Source organism: Panthera leo, chromosome E3, assembly GCF_018350215.1.
Source record: "Panthera leo isolate Ple1 chromosome E3, P.leo_Ple1_pat1.1, whole genome shotgun sequence".
NCBI lineage: Eukaryota > Metazoa > Chordata > Mammalia > Carnivora > Felidae > Panthera > Panthera leo.
Window position 1 is genome coordinate 4,466,609 of NC_056694.1, and position 16,299 is coordinate 4,482,907.

The window sequence follows — 16,299 nt, forward strand, 5'->3', positions numbered from 1 at the left end:
TTAATTCTATCACTGGCCATACATTGAACTCAATCTCCAGCCCCCTGCCTTCCCCCAGAGACTGAGCTGATATCATGTGGTTCAAAGCCCCAACCCTGTTGGTCTTCCTGGCATGGCTGGCTCCTATCCTGAGTCACCTTGTGAGCATAAACTCAGTTTTGGTCCAAGAGGCCCATGATGAGTAACAGACACTGCTAGCATTCAGGAAATTCCAAAGATTTAGAGGCTCTCTCCCAGGAACCAGGGACAGGGACAAGATAAATTCTTTTTTTTTTTATTTTTAATTTTTTAATTTACATCCATGTTATTAGCATATAGTGCAACAATGATTTCAGGAGCAGATTCCTTAATGCCCCTTGCCCATTTAGCCCATCCCCCCTCCCACAAGCCCTCCAGTAACCCTCTGTTTGTTCTCCATATGTAAGAGTCTCTTATGTTTTTTCCCCCTCCCTGTTTTTATATTATTTTTGCTTCCCTTCCCTTGTGTTCACCAGATAAGTTCTTTATACAACACGCTGGCCATGGTCAGGGGTCTGGCAGAACTCAGGTGGTCAGGGAAGGTAAACATTTTAGGACAGATATATCATGGGAGATATTTGAGACACTGAAGAAATAAGGATTGAAATAATGGGGTACTCACAGGGATTTGGGATATCTTAGGAGACATGAGAAATTAGGAGATGAATGTAGTTGTCTATATAGGAGCAGCTAATGACAGTGAGCAACTGAATAGAGAGGCCAAAAAAAAATGTGTGGGGTGGGGGTGCAGTGCTGGTAAATGAGATCAGCTAATAAGCATGGAGCAATTTCAGAAAGTGAAACCACCAAGGCAAGAAGAGCCACAAGGACAACAGCATCAAATTACAGCAGCTCTAGGAGAGGGACAGCATTCAGACGTCGGATGCAGTTGATGGACTGAGGGCAGCAGAAAGACTAGATTCACCAGAGATGGAAACAAAGAGGAGAAACAGTCTGACAGGAACAGCTTGGAAACAGATATAACTTATGAGACACCTAGGAATTAAAACATATATTTAAGAAGCTCTAGGTCTCTGCAGGATGGTAGGTGAGGGCAGATTAGGAAATCGCTAAAATGAAACAGCTGAATGAAGAGACACAAGAAACAGGACAATGGATTCAAACAATAAAGCAATAACAAACAGGCAAGAAAACAGATGGTCAGGTAACTGATGACAGGGTGAGATTCGGGAGTGTTTGGGAAACAGAGAGCATGGTGCAGAGCACCATGGTTTCAGCCAAGACACCTAAAGAACCTGGGATCAGGACTGATCCAGTTGAAGAGGGGTGGGGGGATGGGAGGGGCAATGCCGCTGAGAAGGGGGTGAGGCTTAAGAAATTTGGAGGACAAAGAGTTGGACCAGCTGAGAAAGTGGGAGATGCTGGAGGCAACCGAAGGCTGAGAAGGACTAAGAATCTGGAAGCTGCTTCGGAAATGTGAGCTGATGTCACAAGAATGTGTGGCTCTCAATGGTGGGAAAGTCAGGAACAGGTAGAAAAAGAACGAAGAGTCAGAGCAGCTAGGCTACAGTGGCTGTGGCAAAAGGAACTGTCTCCGGGGTCTGAAAGGACTGACTCAGTGACAAACAAGGGGTGGTCGCTTTGTAAAGACAAAACACTGAGAAAACTATAAAAGAAAAAGGTAGGAGTGACACAGGGAGGGTCCAGCAGGCAACTCAAAGGCCCCTGTCTCTTCAGCTACTCCCATCCTCTCAGCTTTTCCGGTAACATGCAGCCACATATCCTTTACAGCGACTTACATGCTAGATGAGGTGGGGATTTCTGAGACGTCCCCTAACGTGTGGGCGCTTAGACTTACGGGAAAAAGAGTCCGGGTATTGGTCCCGCTCCCGAGGTGGGCTCTGTCAGGCGCACCGCCGGCGTCGTCCTGCGCATGTGCAGCTCGTCCAGTGTGCGTGTTCGCGCACGCGCAGTGCCGCCGCGCCGCTCTCGCTTCCTGTCCGTGCCCAGGTCACCGCTGGCCGTGCTTCCCAGGCTTCGGCCTCAGGCGGGCAAGGAACCCTGGGCCTGCGGGGCTGCACGCCGTCCGTCCGGGCCGGCACCCAGCGGGCGCAGAGCTGTGCGGGCCCGGCGGAGTCTCGAGCGGAGACCCCCAAGCGCGAGCCCCGGAGCCCGCGGGCTGGGCCGGAGTGGCCGGGCGGGCGGCGGCGGCGGCGCAGAGCGTTGGGATCGGGCCCGGCCCGTTTGCACCCGCGGCGGCCCGGCCGAGGCTCGCGGGACGGCGAGGCCCCAGGCGGCCGATTTGGGCCCCGAGAGGGTCTTCGGCCCGAAGTGAACTTGTCCCGGAGGCCCAGATCCGGCTCCTCGGGAACGGCGGCCCCGGGAAGCGCCGCGCCAGCTCCGGAGCCCTCGGGAGCCTCGGGGCAGCTCGGCAGGTCCCGACGAGGTAGGTCGTGGGCTTTCGGGTCTCCAGGCGGTTGTGCATCTTGTGGGCCGCGCCGCAAACCGAGGGCGCGAGCGGCGGCCAGGGAGGGATGGGCTCTCCCCGGGACTCGCGGGGCCCAGGTTTCCTGGGAGCGCAGGGGGTCCCCGCGTGGGCTGCGGACGTTCTGTGTCCGCTCCGTTCTCCAGTCCCGATACCCCTTGCTCCCGTGCCGCCCTCTCCGGCTTCCAAGCGGGTCTCTAAGCGTCCCTGAGCACCTGTGCTGTGTGCTGTAAGTGTGTGCCGACCGCGCTGGGCTCTGCCCTGTGGCATCCGCCAGTGTAGTGCAGGACAAGCCTGCGAGGGTTTGCTGCTGCTGCCGCCGCGGCCGCTGGGGTGACAGAGGAGGAGGTTGGGCCTGAGAAGGGAGGTGGCTCTTGCAGGGTGACCGAGTCTATGGGTGGGATTGTGGATGCGACTCAACTCCTCGGCCAGTGTGCTGTCCACTCTGTTACATTTTAAGTCAAAGTAAGTTTCTTAACAAAAGATCCTTTTGAGTAGCACGTTCAAGTGTCTACAAATGATTTAAAGACAGCCATGCCGGTGCACATCTTTTTACTCAGACCATCCTGCATCCTGTTCTGATCTTAAGTAGTTAAAAGCATGGCTAGAAAATAGATGACTGTAACAGAATTTCTTTTTGTATCTTCTTTTGAATGATGGAGGTTTATCTCAATAGGATAGTGTTCATTCTCTAATGAGAAACACATCCACTCAGTGACCATATAGTCAGGTGCCAGTTGCAGACAGGTGGGTGCTCCCTCCTTATTCTTCCAGTTAACTTCTGAAGATTTAAAGGGACAGTTCCCCCACAGGTTTCTTCCATGGAACTTTCCAGGAGAGCACTTTCTTGGCAGTTGAGATCACATACACCTTCATTGCTTCTCTTTTCTTTCCCCAGGTCTGCCCCTACTTTCACTGTTGCCCATGTTTTTACAAGAGGAGCAGAAGATGAGTAGATCTGTGGTAAGTGTTTCTGTTTAATGTATTTATTCCCCACTTCCTTTTGTAATATCCCCTAGGAGATGAATAGTTTAGACTTTAAAGGGGAAGGTAGAGATAGAAAAGAGATATGATTGGTCAGACACGGAGTACCAGAGTGGCAGCAAGCATTTCTGTCGTGTTCACATGTGTAGATAGCACGGTCCTTCAGAGCCTTGAAAGCCAAAGTGCAGGGCCTCCTTGGTCTGCTTGACATTCATTGAAAAAAATGACAAATGCCATTCGTTACTGGACTGACACTGACCTTTTGAGAAACAGGTTTGTTTTCTCAAGGGTTTTGCAGTTTCTTTGACCATCTCACTTTGTGACCAGTCTCCCTAAATGGCAGCCCCTAAACCACAGCTGTTGGTGCCTTACTTGTGCCTCCTGTAAGCTGAGACATACTGGTCCAGGGATCACCTAGTGCATATAATTTTTCTGGAAACTACAACATCATTCCATAGATACATTGTTTTTACTGCTTGATCCAGGGGTAAATGAGGATACTCTGGAGGAATGGCCTTCTCACCCTCCAGTAAGTCTTGCTAAATATTTTTCTATGCTAGCCTATCTGGTGTGCATCTCAGACTGTGCTGTCATGTCTCTGTCAAAGATTGCTTAGTTCCTATTCATGTTTTCTCCTGCAGTCTTGGTTCTGTCCCTGCCTGTCCCCAGAACCTGCCCCAGTAAAGGTTACCCATGAGCTAATGTACAAAGCCAGCGATTTGCCAGTCCTTGCCTTGGACTGCTCTGCTGGCTTTCCATCTGCAGGGTCTGCTCTGTTGGTTCTATGACAAACCTCTTCTACTCTCTTCCTGACTGATCTGCCCTGTTCATGTGCTGTTTTTTCCATCCCTGGCTCACGACCTTCATACGTGTCTGACTTAACCCTCCTGTGCTCTGAACTGTCCACTCTGTCCATTCTTCCACATGGACCAGATGCCTCTGCCCAGCCACCTACCAGCGTTTCCATGGAGGTTGTCCAAAGGACACCTCAGGTTAATAGTAATTATTTGTAGCCCCCACCTATGCCTTCTGCTCTCGTCCCTGTTGGCTTTTTGTTCTACTGAGCAGCCTGTCACTGAATCCAGAAAAATGGGATTCTTTCTAATCTTTCTTCATTCTCTGTTACCACATTTGCTTGTTCATATTATTCTTGTTATATTATTTTTTTGTTTGTTTTAGAGAGAGAGAGCGAGCGAGCAAGGGAGCTCTAGCAGGGGAGAGGGGTAAAGAGAGAGAAAGAGAGAGAGAGAATCTCTAGCAGGCTCCACATTGAGCCCCGACATGGGGCTCAATCCCATGACCCTGGGGTCATGACCTGAGCTGAAATCAAGAGTCGGACGTTCAACCAAGTGAGCCACCAGGCGTCCCACAGTAGGTCATTTTTAGAGCAGTTTAGGTTCATCTGAAAATTAAGCAGACAGTACAGAGATCCCATCACTCCTCCATGTCTCAGATTCCCTTGTTATTAACATCTTACATTAGTGTGGTACACTGTTTCAATGGATGGGCCAGTGTTGATACATTATTATCTGAAGTCCAGAGTTGATGTTCATTTGCTCCTTGTATGGTTCAGGTTTTGATGTCTGTAAGATGGCGTATGTCCACTGTGACAATATCATACAGAACAGGTTTACTGCCCTGAAAGTTCCCTGGGCACCACATGTTCATTCTTTCCTCCCCCAGTCTCTGGCAATTACGAGCCTCTACGCTGTGTGTATGGTTTTGCCCTTCTCAGGATTTCACATACAGGTGACCTTTGCACAACACGGGTCTGAACTGTTTGGGTTTGCTTATCCATGGATATTTTTCAATAGATACAGCATGGGACCATAAAGATATCTTCCTCATGATTTTCTTGATATTTTCTGTATTTTTTTGTTGTAAAAATGCAGTCTGGCATTCACATAATGTACAAAACACGTGTTAATCGACTGTTGAGGTTATCAGTAAGGCTTCTGGTCAGCAGCATGCTATTAGTAGTTAGTTTGGCAGAAGTCCAAAGTTATATGTGGACTTTCAACTGTGGGGGGGTGGTCAGTGTCCCTCACCCCCGCATCATTCAGTGGTCAGCTACTGTTGGGAGTCATACAGCCTGTAGCTTTTTCAGACTGGTCTGTTTCTGGTTTTATGTGAAATGCCAGTTCGCATCCACTGCTAGTCTCTCTGTTCCTATACTATCTTGTTTGTTGTGCTTTTCTTCTTGACTTACAAAGGAGTCTTAATTGTTTCACATTTTGTCTGTTTGGATCATGTTAGTAAACATTTTCTTCCAAGCTTATTTGTCTTTTTACTTTATTTTCCAGCCTTACTATATAGTCCTCTAATGTTTTCATTTTGATGAGTTGAATACTGTACATTTTTTAAATTTCTCAAAATTTGTGTGGGTAGGACTCCTAGTTCCAGAGCGCTCTCAGCAGTCAGCACTGGAGCTGCCACTTCGTTAGTAGACGGTCCACGGTGGTGAGTGGGGAGGACTTCATGGTGTTTCCCTCTTATTTCTGTGCGTTCTTGGTTTTCCCCTCCTGGCTCTGGATGACGGCCACAGTTGCTGTCCTTGGACGGGCCGCGGACTGGTGTACTGACTTCCTGACTCTGCAGGCCTCACATGTCTGAGAATGTCTTTTTCCTGGATGTTCAAGAGGAGTCTGGCTCAGTGGGGACCCTTGGACTGCAGTCTTCCCACCCCAGTAGGCTCTCGCTGTTCTCTGTTGTTTGGGCCCCAGCAAGGCATGTGAGCTCTGTGACACACGGAGGTGGCTGTGACACATAAGGGCCCCTTGTAAAGTCATTTTGCACTTGGGTCTTTGTCTGCAATCCTCTGAGGGGGTCTCTTTCTCTGTCAGTCTTTACTGATGGAATGCCAGTGCTGTGCCCTTCTAGCCACTGCTGAAAGGAGTCTCAGAAAGGTAAAGAAAACCTGTTCTCGCTCCCCCACACCAGGGGAGAGAGCAGCGCTGTCTGCATCAGAAACCGTCTGACAACATAGCAGCTTGAGATGTTCACAGGGTGTTCTTACCCTCATGTCTGATGGTCTGGCTTGTGTGAAACTCTGTAGCCAGCCCTGCATTCTTGATTTACAAAGCCATCTCTGGAATATGAGCTGTACTGAGTGTTAAGACAGCAAAGGTTGTTCCCTTTTGAAACTGACCTAAAATCCCTAAATGCAGTTCTGACTGGTTTCTTAATTTGTTAACCAGGTTTTCTGAAACCCATTTTCCTTGAGTTTAAAATGCTTTTGTAAAGCTGCTTGCTTGAAGCTGGGGAAACAACAGTGTAGTTTTCTCCCTTTGCCTTTGCACATAAACGTGAACTTGGGCAAACTACTCAAACCCGTCACAAAGAAAAAATTCAGTTTGGAACATTCACAATAATGCTCTTTTTAAGGGGCATCACTGCAGTTATTTTACGTGCATTACAAACGACAAAAATTGTAATTTTTTTCTTAGTGTGCTTTCCCCGCCAATAAGACCAAAATGCAAGCATTAAAAAAGTCCGCGCAAATTGCACGTTTTGTGAAATTACGCATGCAAAGCCAGAAGTTAGAATAAGATGTACATTGTTCTATTTATTCATTGAAATGAAACTACGTCCTGTTTCAATCCCTTGCTCTTTTGCTTTTGGTAATAACTTTTGACACGTGAACTTCTGGATGCCGATCTTCATGAGGGCGGCTGCAGTTGTGGCTGGAGGTGTCTGAATGAAGGCCGGGCAGAGCTTCTGGAATACCTCCTTACTGTATCTCCAGGACTGTCTCCTCACAGACCGGGCCTGGGCAGTTCTGCACACAGATTAGTCTGGCCTGGGTGGGAACCACCTCTTACAGCACCCAGTGCCCTGTCAGCAGTTGGTGCTCGGACCTGAACACCTTTACCTGGTCCCTGGTGTCCCTGTACCTGGAGCCTGGGAGAATAACAGGTTCAGGTGACCAAGTGTCTCAGGGAATCTTGCCAACAGGATGCGTCCTGCACTCTTTGATCGTTACATGTTAAATATTTTAGATTTTCAGTCAATGTCAGGAGTTTGTCATTCTCTCAAATGGCCCCTGAGCAGGACACAGCCTTCTCCTTCCACACCACTCCTTACATGCCTTGTCAGATCACTGGAGCCTTTTTGCTTTTAATGTACTGGCACTGTTTTATAATCCCTCCTTGGCAACTGCATAAATCTGACAGCCTCATTGGCTTTAGTTGTTTAAATTTATTTCTGTGTTTTCTGGTTAATTTTTGTCCTTATTTGGAAAGAGTGATAAGATACATAATGGATAATCAACAGTAACCTGAGGTGTCATTATGTCCAGAGAACTTAGTTCAGGGCTTTCCATGGATTAGCCCTTTTGATGCTGGTATTATGATACTTGACAGGTACCATTGTTACCTTTATTTCAGAATTAGTGATACTGAGGGATGGTTGTAATGACTGGTGTATTTGAGTGGGAACAGTTTATTCAGAAGATCCATATTTAAAGGTTTGGCTTGGGCAGTCTCTGGGTCTGTTTGCCCCTCCTTGGGACCAAGCTCCGGCTCCCCTGGAATGTGTAAATGGGCAGAAAGGGGATTCCTTCCGAGCTTCCCAGCTAGGAATTAGGGACAATTGAACAAGCTATCACTGACAGTTTACGTGGCAGCCATGGTCAGGCCTGCTAGACATACCTTGCGATAAAATACACAACTCACAGGGTGCCTGCGAGGCTCAGTTGGTTGAGCGTATGACTCTTGATTTCGGCTCAGGTCAAGATCTCACAGTTTGTGAGATTGAGTCCCATGTCGGGCTCTGCGCTGACAGCGTGGAGCCTGCTTGGGATTCTCTCTCCCTCTCCCCTTCCCCTGCTCACTTACTTTCTCTCTCTCTGAAAATAAATAAAAAACATTTTTAAAAATAAAAATTAAAAAAAAAAAAAAAAACCACACACACAACAAGGATGTGTGTTGCCTGGCTTCTTCCTTTGCCAGTTGTGGCAAATATCACAGATCAGCTCCTTCCATGCACAGGAGGATCAGGTTGACTGAGAACAGTAGTTGAATTTCAGGCTGTTGAGTTTGGATCTGGGACACGTGTCTGGAGTGTAGGAGAGAGGTCTGGCCTGGTGGTAAAGGTTTGCGAAACGCTGACATACTCACAGCAGGTTGCAGATAGCAAAGTGTGAAAGACCAAAAACGGAGCCCCAGGCCCTCCAACTTCAGGATGTCTTAGAGAACAGGGGAGCCAGCAAAGGAGACAGAAGGGAGTCAGCAGGGGAGGTCAAAGGAGAACCAACATCAGTAATGTTCTGGAAGCAAAAAGGAGGAGCAAAGCGCACCCTGCATTTCTCTGAGTGCCTCTCAGGCCTGTGCCCCTTGGCACAGGGGCTGTGTCTGCTGGTCTTCGTGTCCCCAGCAGCCAGGACTGTCCATGGCTCACAGTGCAAGATGGTATTTTCTTTTTTTGGTGACTACCGAATGAGTTCATCCTAGTGTATTTCTGATTTATTTTCTTTCCATGATAAAGGAGATAACAGTGTTTGTAGTTCACTTGACCAGTGAGTTTGGTAAGCTCTTATCCCGTATGCCTTCTCTACCTCATCTGGTTCCGATCACGGTACCATTACAGGGGCCAGTGTCATTCAGGGACGTGGCCGTGGACTTCACCCAGGAGGAGTGGCAGTATCTGGACCCTGAGCAGAAGACCACCTACCGGGATGTGATGCTGGAGAACTACAGCCACCTCGTCTCTGTGGGTGAGGAGAGCCCGCTCTCTCGATTGCTAAGATACATGGGATTTCCCTCAGATGTACCGACTGTAACTTTGAATTTGATGGGACAAATGTGAGTGGTCTGTTTTGGGCACCAGGCAGGGCCTTTGGTCTTCACCTCCCCAGTGCAAGGCTCTGATTGTGGTGCAGCTCATAAGGCAGCACCGTTCTCAGATGATGAGAGACCTGGCAGCCCAGCAGTGAGGCTCAAGTTCTCTCTCATTTCTATTAACAGGCTGTCACATTATCAAACCGGAAGTTATCATCAAGTTGGAACAAGGAGAAGAGCCATGGATAGTGGAAGGAGAATTCCTACCACACAGTTACCCAGGTGTGTTAGTGCAGGCAGTGCGGAGACTGGTAACTCGGAAGTGTTTTTCCCCAGGAATCTCTCAAGGTCCTGAGCCTGTAGAAGGGACTACAGACAGTTGTGTGTGTGCTCTAGCTACCCACGCCTCACTCCCGGAGCCTTCCTCCTTCCCCGTGAGAACCTGTGTTTGCAGAGCTTTTCCGTGCTTTGCCTCTCCCCGGAGCCCAGACCCTGTGGCTCCCTTCTCCCTGCTGAGCCTCGGGTCTTGCTTGCTCCATGGCATTTGCAGTCGCCCGTTATCATGGCTTCTTTCAGGTTTTAGGCATTCGTGTCTGTCATGAAAAAGTAACTGACAGGACTCGTAGGTTTCTTGCCACCTTCCTTACTTCTTCCTCTTTTCTGTTGAGATGCCTCAGACAGGTCTCTGTCCCCAGTTTCGTGTCTCCCTTTACTGAGGTCAGATTCCAAACCCCTATCCTGTGCCTGAGCCAGTGACTTTGGTGCACCTGTGCCGTTGGTGCGCCTGTGTGCTGCTCATCTGTCCCGAGATCCAACCCTTCTTGAGCTGGGTGACAGCAGTGTCTGGGCCTCCTGTCTGCCCCAGACACACATGTCCATCTTGTCCCTTACTCACTGTGCTGTCCTGTCCTAGTGGGTGCTCAGTGAGTGTGGTGCACGGGAATGAGTTATGATTCCTTTCCCTCCATGCTCCAGAAATGTCTCTGAAGGCTCTGCTTCCCCCTTTGCTGGGTTCTGCTTCCTGAGTTCTTCAAAGGGCTTCTCCTCCTGCCATTAGGGTTGTTGTTTGCCTGTTTGTTTTATCCTTTACCATCCCTGTCCTCCTGTCCAATCTCCTGTGGTAGCAGCCCAGTGGTCCCTCGTGCTACGTGCACTTGCAAGATGCATTCCTGGAAATTTCCAGTTGATCTTATCACTGGTCTTCCAGGATGAGCCTTCAGGGGTTTCCCTGCTGCTACTGAAAGGAAGTGTAAATTCCTCGTCTTCCCTGTGGTGCCTGGAAAATTAATTTTCTGTCGTTTCCCAGAACTCTTGCTAAATCCACTGGGTCCTCCTAAATGTCTTCTGTTCGTGTGGTTATTGTCCCTTTTGCTTTAATTCAGAGGGGAGTGCTCTGATAACAGAGCACAGAGCCAGATAACAGCACATTTTTCCAGATAACTAAGCACAGGGCCCAGGTTTTCTGCCCCTCCTTGAAGCTTTTCCTTCCAGCTCTTATTATTATTTCGGTCTCTTCCTTGTCTCAAGGTGATTCTGCCTCAGGGCCATACCTTGAAAAAAGTTAGGTCTGATCAAGTAATCTTACTTGATATTATATATATTTTGCTTGACTTCTTTCTTTCCCAAATTATAATCCTATAAAGAAAAGGGCATGTTCTCCTTGCCAAAGTATGTAACATGTAGTCCACATTGAGTATGTGTGGAGTCCAGTAGGTGAAAGAACTTTCTTGTCCATCTATTGAGAAGTAATTGATAAGCGGTGCTAAATATTCATACCTGGGTCACATCCCCATTTATTCTGCAGGTGCTTGAAAGATACCCAGAGGTTTCAGATCAAAAGCAACAGCTCTGATTTCAGTTCAGGGGTTCAAAGGAAATAGTGAGTAGTCATACTTTCTAAGAGACAGGATTTGGTTAAGAAAAGAGAAGAGAGTTGCTTGGTATAATTTATAACTCAGCATTTCAGGGGCGCTTGGCTGACTCAGTCGGTAGAGCACACGACTCTTAATCTCAGGTTCATGAGTTCAAGCCCCACACTGGGCACAGAGCCTACTTAAAAGAAACAAAGAGACCCTCAGCATTTCACGTGGAATGTTGATGTTCCAGGCTGAACCACCGTGCTTAAGCCCTTCTATGGGGAGTAGTTATTTTCAACTTTAAGGGGAAATGGATCTAATTGAGGTGAGAAAGGACTTGAGAAGATTTTGTTTTATTAAAAAAAATTTTTTTTAGTGTTTATTCATTTTTGAGAGACAGAGACAGCCTGAGCGACAGAGGGTCAGAGAGAGGGAGACACAGAATCGGAAGCAGGCTCCAGGCTCTGAGCCGTCAGCACAGAGCCCGACGTGGGGCTCGAACCCACCAACCACGAGATCATGACCTGAGCTGAGGTCGGATGCTTAACCGACTGAGCCACCCAGGCGCCCCGTTGTTTGTTTTTTTAAAGCATGGAACTCTCTGAAAGACAGGTCTTGAGTAGATCAAGGCTGGAAGCCAAGCAGACTGAATAAAGCAATAGAAGCTGAGACTTGTGGTTGAAAGGAGCTGGGCACTGTTGGCACACCATAGCTGTCTCAGAAGCACATGGTGCCTGGGATGGAGGGTCAGGCCCCCTCCCCCACACCTAACCGCCCTGGGATGGGTCATCTGCCACCTCTTGTCTAGCAAATAGCTTGGTTTCCCTGGGGCAGAAATTCTTCTTCGTAGGCTGGTATAAACCCAGGGTGGAATCACACTGTGAATCCGGGCAAAAAGTATTCTCTGTCAGACTTTTTCCCTCGTTTTACCTGTTGATGTTTTGGCAGTGCACTCAGGGAATTGTAGGTTTTGGAGGACAAGGCTGGTACGGTTTCATCTGATGTAGATGACAGCAAGCACGGCCATCAAGTTCATCCAAAAACTTGTTAAGATAAGTAAAAATAAAGGTCACTGTTTGAGAAACAGTTTGGGGAATCTGATTTTTAAGGTTTGTAAATGAAACCAAATGAAAGTCACGAGTGGCAAAGCCTATTCACATTCAGAATTAAGGGACAGTGTGGTATGTCAGAGGCAAGGCTAGTTTAAGGGAATCGCCAGGAGTCTGAAAATGGGAAAAATAGTTGCGAAACTCACAGAGCATGTGTTTTGTGCCAGATGCTGTTCTGAGCACTTTATGAGTTTATGTATGTAATCTCACAGCAGCCTGATAAAGTAGGTACCGTTGTCTCCGTCTCACCCCTGGATGATCCTGAATCATAGGTGACTTAAGTACTTGCTGGTCGCCCAGCCACAGTGCATGCTGCACCATCCAAATAAGAACAAATAGAGTTTCATGGTCAGAATCAGTTCAGTGTAAATCATAGTATCAATAGAGTGTTCACGAAATCTTAAACTTCTGAAGGGCTGGCATGCTCCGAGTTCCTGGGACTCGCCTTTCAAGTGAAACAGAACCAGAGGGATGTTACTCTAAACACAAGGAGGTTTGGGCGCACGCTGATTTGGCCCCACTGTGTGGAAGCTGAAACGAAGGAAAGTAGTGTGGAAGGATCTAGGCTGGTCAAAATGCTGTCACAGAAATCTCAGTAAAAAGCGATGGTGCCTGAGCCTGTGATCATCTCCCCCCAACTTGATGGGAAACGGTGTGGCACAAAGTGCTGGGCTCCTCCCCTCCCCCACTGCTTCCTGAGGCATCTGTGCACCCCAGCTTGCCTGGTAGCACTCCTCATTCATCCCCGTTTGCTGTGAGTCCTTTCATATCTGCCTGTCAGCTGCTCATCCACCATCCCTTGTCTTCCCATCCCTGCTCTGTGTTTACATTTCACCTTCTCTACCCAGTTTTGAACAAAACCTTATAAAGCAGCAAAGATCAAAGGTGCTTGAGCTTTTCCCCTTTCCTGACCTCAGAGGTATGTGTGTATGTGCGCATGCATGCGTTTACCCCAAACCATGAGGGTAGGGAAAAGAAGTACACTTAGAAATATTTACATCTGCCCATGGAGCTGGCATCTACACCACGATGAAATGCTTACATGTAAGTCACATTCCATGTCTTAATGTAGGAGATACACGAAATGTTGTTAATTTTGCCTCTTTTTAGAAGAAGTCTGGAAAGCCGATGACCTGGTTGAAAGGGTCCAGGAGAATGAAGGCAAACATTCAAGGCAAGCTGTGTCCGTCAACAAAACCCCGACTGAAGAGAGAGGTAATGTTCTCGGTAAGACTTTAAATGTGGAAACGAACCCCATTCCTTCAAGGAAAATGTCCTATAAGTGTGGCTCATGTGAAAAGAGTTTGAAGTCCATTTCAGAATATATCAGTAGTGATGGCAGCTATGCAAGAAGGAAGCCTGACGAATGTGGTGCGTGTGGGAAACCGTTTCCCCGTGTGAAGCTTGAGAAAACTCATCCAGGAGACCAATCTTACGAATTTAATCAAAGTGGGGGAGCTTATAGTCTAAACGAAGAAAGTATTTATCAGAACATTCATATTTTGGGGAAACCCTTCGAATATATTGAATGCCAGAAAGCCTTTCAGAAGGATCCAGGTTTTGCTAATCATATGGAGGAGAAGCCCTATAAGTGGAATGAATCCGAAATAGCCTTCCTTCAAATGTCCAACCTCAGTGTCCACCAGAGGTCTCACATGGAAATGAAGCCCTACGAGTGCAGTGCATGTGGGAAATCCTTCTGTAAAAAGTCAAAGTTTATCATACACCAGAGGACTCACACAGGAGAGAAACCTTATGAATGTAATCAGTGTGGGAAATCCTTCTGCCAGAAGGGAACCCTCACCGTCCATCAGCGCACACACACAGGGGAGAAGCCCTACGAATGTAACGAATGTGGGAAAACCTTCTACCAGAAGTTGCACCTCATTCAGCATCAGAGAACTCACTCAGGAGAGAAGCCCTACGAATGTAGTTACTGTGGGAAATCCTTCTGCCAGAAGACCCACCTCACACAGCACCAGAGAACGCATTCAGGAGAGAGACCCTATGTCTGTCACGACTGTGGGAAAACCTTCTCCCAGAAGTCAGCACTGAATGACCACCAGAAGATTCACACGGGCGTGAAACTCTATAAGTGTAACGAGTGCGGGAAGTGCTTCTGCCGCAAGTCTACTCTCACCACACACCAGCGCACGCACACCGGGGAGAAGCCCTACGAATGTAACGAGTGCGGGAAGTTCTTCTCTCGGCTGTCCTATCTCACCGTGCACTACAGGACTCACTCGGGAGAGAAGCCCTACGAATGTAATGAGTGCGGGAAGACCTTTTACCTGAACTCCGCCCTCATGCGGCATCAACGAGTGCACACCGGGGAGAAGCCCTACGAATGTAACGAGTGCGGGAAGCTCTTCTCTCAGCTGTCGTACCTCACCATCCACCACAGGACTCATTCAGGAGTGAAGCCCTACGAATGTAACGAGTGTGGGAAGACCTTCTACCAGAACTCGGCCCTTTGCAGGCACCGGAGAATCCATAAAGGAGAGAAGCCCTACGAGTGTTACATATGTGGGAAGTTCTTCTCTCAGATGTCGTACCTCACCATCCACCATCGGATCCATTCAGGAGAGAAACCGTATGAATGTAACGAGTGTGGGAAAACCTTCTGCCAGAATTCAGCCCTTAATAGACATCAGAGGACACACACGGGAGAGAAAGCCTATGAGTGTTACGAATGTGGGAAGTTCTTCTCCCAGATGTCCTATCTCACCATCCACCATCGCATCCACTCGGGAGAAAAGCCCTTTGAATGTAACGAATGTGGAAAAGCCTTCTCTCGGATGTCCTACCTCACCGTGCACTACAGGACTCATTCTGGAGAGAAGCCCTACGAATGTAACGAGTGTGGGAAAAAATTCTACCACAAGTCAGCCTTCAATAGCCATCAGAGAATTCACAGGAGAGGGAGTGTGAACGTACTGGATGTGGGAAGGCTTCTCTGAAGTCCAAGAACCCTCTCAGCGTGGTGAGCAGGCAGCTCCTGCCGTCGTCCCTCAGAGTTCACACGGGTGATGCACATGAATGAGCCTTTGTGTTAGTCAGACTTGAAATCTGAGAGTTCACAGGGTAGAGACCACAGTTGTAACAAGGACTCGTCGGATACCAGACTGTACAGAAGTAAATGTTTATAAATATGTAGGATGTGTATGAACTTCACCGTGGACTCAAACTGTTTCACATATCAGGGAATTCATACCAAGGGAAAATCTCTCAATTTAACGAAGGTGGAAAACATACTCCTTTGGAAATTATTACTATTAAATGTTTGTGATGTAGGAACAAGCTTCTTGGAACTTGAATAACTGTTGTAGTAAAGATACTTGTGCAAACAGAAGCTGTCAAATCAGCAGGTAGTGATCAAGACTGTAGCATCGCAACTGACGCTCGTACGTGAGTGTTCCTGGGAATGTAGGACTTACGTTTTTGAGGAGTTTTTAAGTTTGTCCACTTGTTTTTAGGATGCTCCATTCCAGGAATTGTATGTTCATTTGAATCGTGTTTGAAAAGCCATTGTAACCTTAGTAGAATAATTTGTAAGACATGGTAAGATTATCCATTTGAAACTGCTCCACCACGTCAGTACCCTAATACTGTCACTGAACTCGTATCTGATCGTGTATGAAGTACACTGCTTCTCCCACTCTTCCCGGTCAGTGAACTAAATCGTCTATAAAGAAGCTAATGTTTTTGTAATGTGTTCAACTTTATCTGAGTCAGCAAGAGATAGAAATCTATGCATAAAATAGAAAACCATATAGATAATTTTGTTAATGCCAGAAGTTTCCAGTAGTAAGTCTCCTATAGCACTCATTGCATTCTCTACAGTTAAACAGAAAGACTTAAAGTATTTCCATTTGTACTAATTTTTTTTTCGGTCTGTTTTCTTATTTTTTTAGTTCGGATGCTTACATATGTGTAAGTGTGCAGAGCACACATACTGTGTAACTTAGTAATTATCCGTATTTTTACTTGATATAATAATGTTTTTAAATATTGTGCTCTACTCCTTCCTGAATGAATGAAGAACTCTTCATACGGGTTTGTGGCAGACGTTGGTGAACGACCCTCACTCACTTCTTACTCACTTCTTA

General features: G+C 47.4%; 1 protein-coding gene across 2 annotated transcripts; it reads left to right on the forward strand.

Moving 5' to 3' along the window:
- Positions 1-1,950: 1,950 nt before the first annotated feature.
- Positions 1,951-15,328, forward strand: ZNF12 (zinc finger protein 12). 2 transcript variants are annotated; one of them, XM_042922844.1, is made up of 5 exons: positions 1,951-2,425; positions 3,363-3,427; positions 9,035-9,161; positions 9,412-9,507; positions 13,301-15,328. In XM_042922844.1, exons 2-5 carry the CDS (start codon positions 3,389-3,391, stop codon positions 15,148-15,150), a joined length of 2,112 nt encoding a protein of 703 aa, XP_042778778.1. In that variant the 5' UTR covers positions 1,951-2,425; positions 3,363-3,388; the 3' UTR covers positions 15,151-15,328. The 2 variants fall into 2 exon arrangements, with proteins under 2 accessions (XP_042778778.1, XP_042778777.1); XM_042922843.1 differs by lacking the exons at positions 1,951-2,425; positions 3,363-3,427 and adding an exon at positions 6,072-6,354.
- Positions 15,329-16,299: the final 971 nt, after the last annotated feature.

What these genes read in the sequence shown, in the direction of transcription:
- ZNF12 (XM_042922843.1), top strand. Translation starts at nt 6,301, where the DNA reads ATGGAATGCCAGTGCTGTGCCCTTCTAGCCACTGCTGAAAGGAGTCTC. An exon ending in CTGAAAGGAGTCTCAGAAAG is followed by an intron (nt 6,355 to 9,034) that starts GTAAAGAAAACC and finishes GTACCATTACAG; the next exon opens with GGGCCAGTGTCATTCAGGGA. An exon ending in CCTACCACACAGTTACCCAG is followed by an intron (nt 9,508 to 13,300) that starts GTGTGTTAGTGC and finishes GCCTCTTTTTAG; the next exon opens with AAGAAGTCTGGAAAGCCGAT.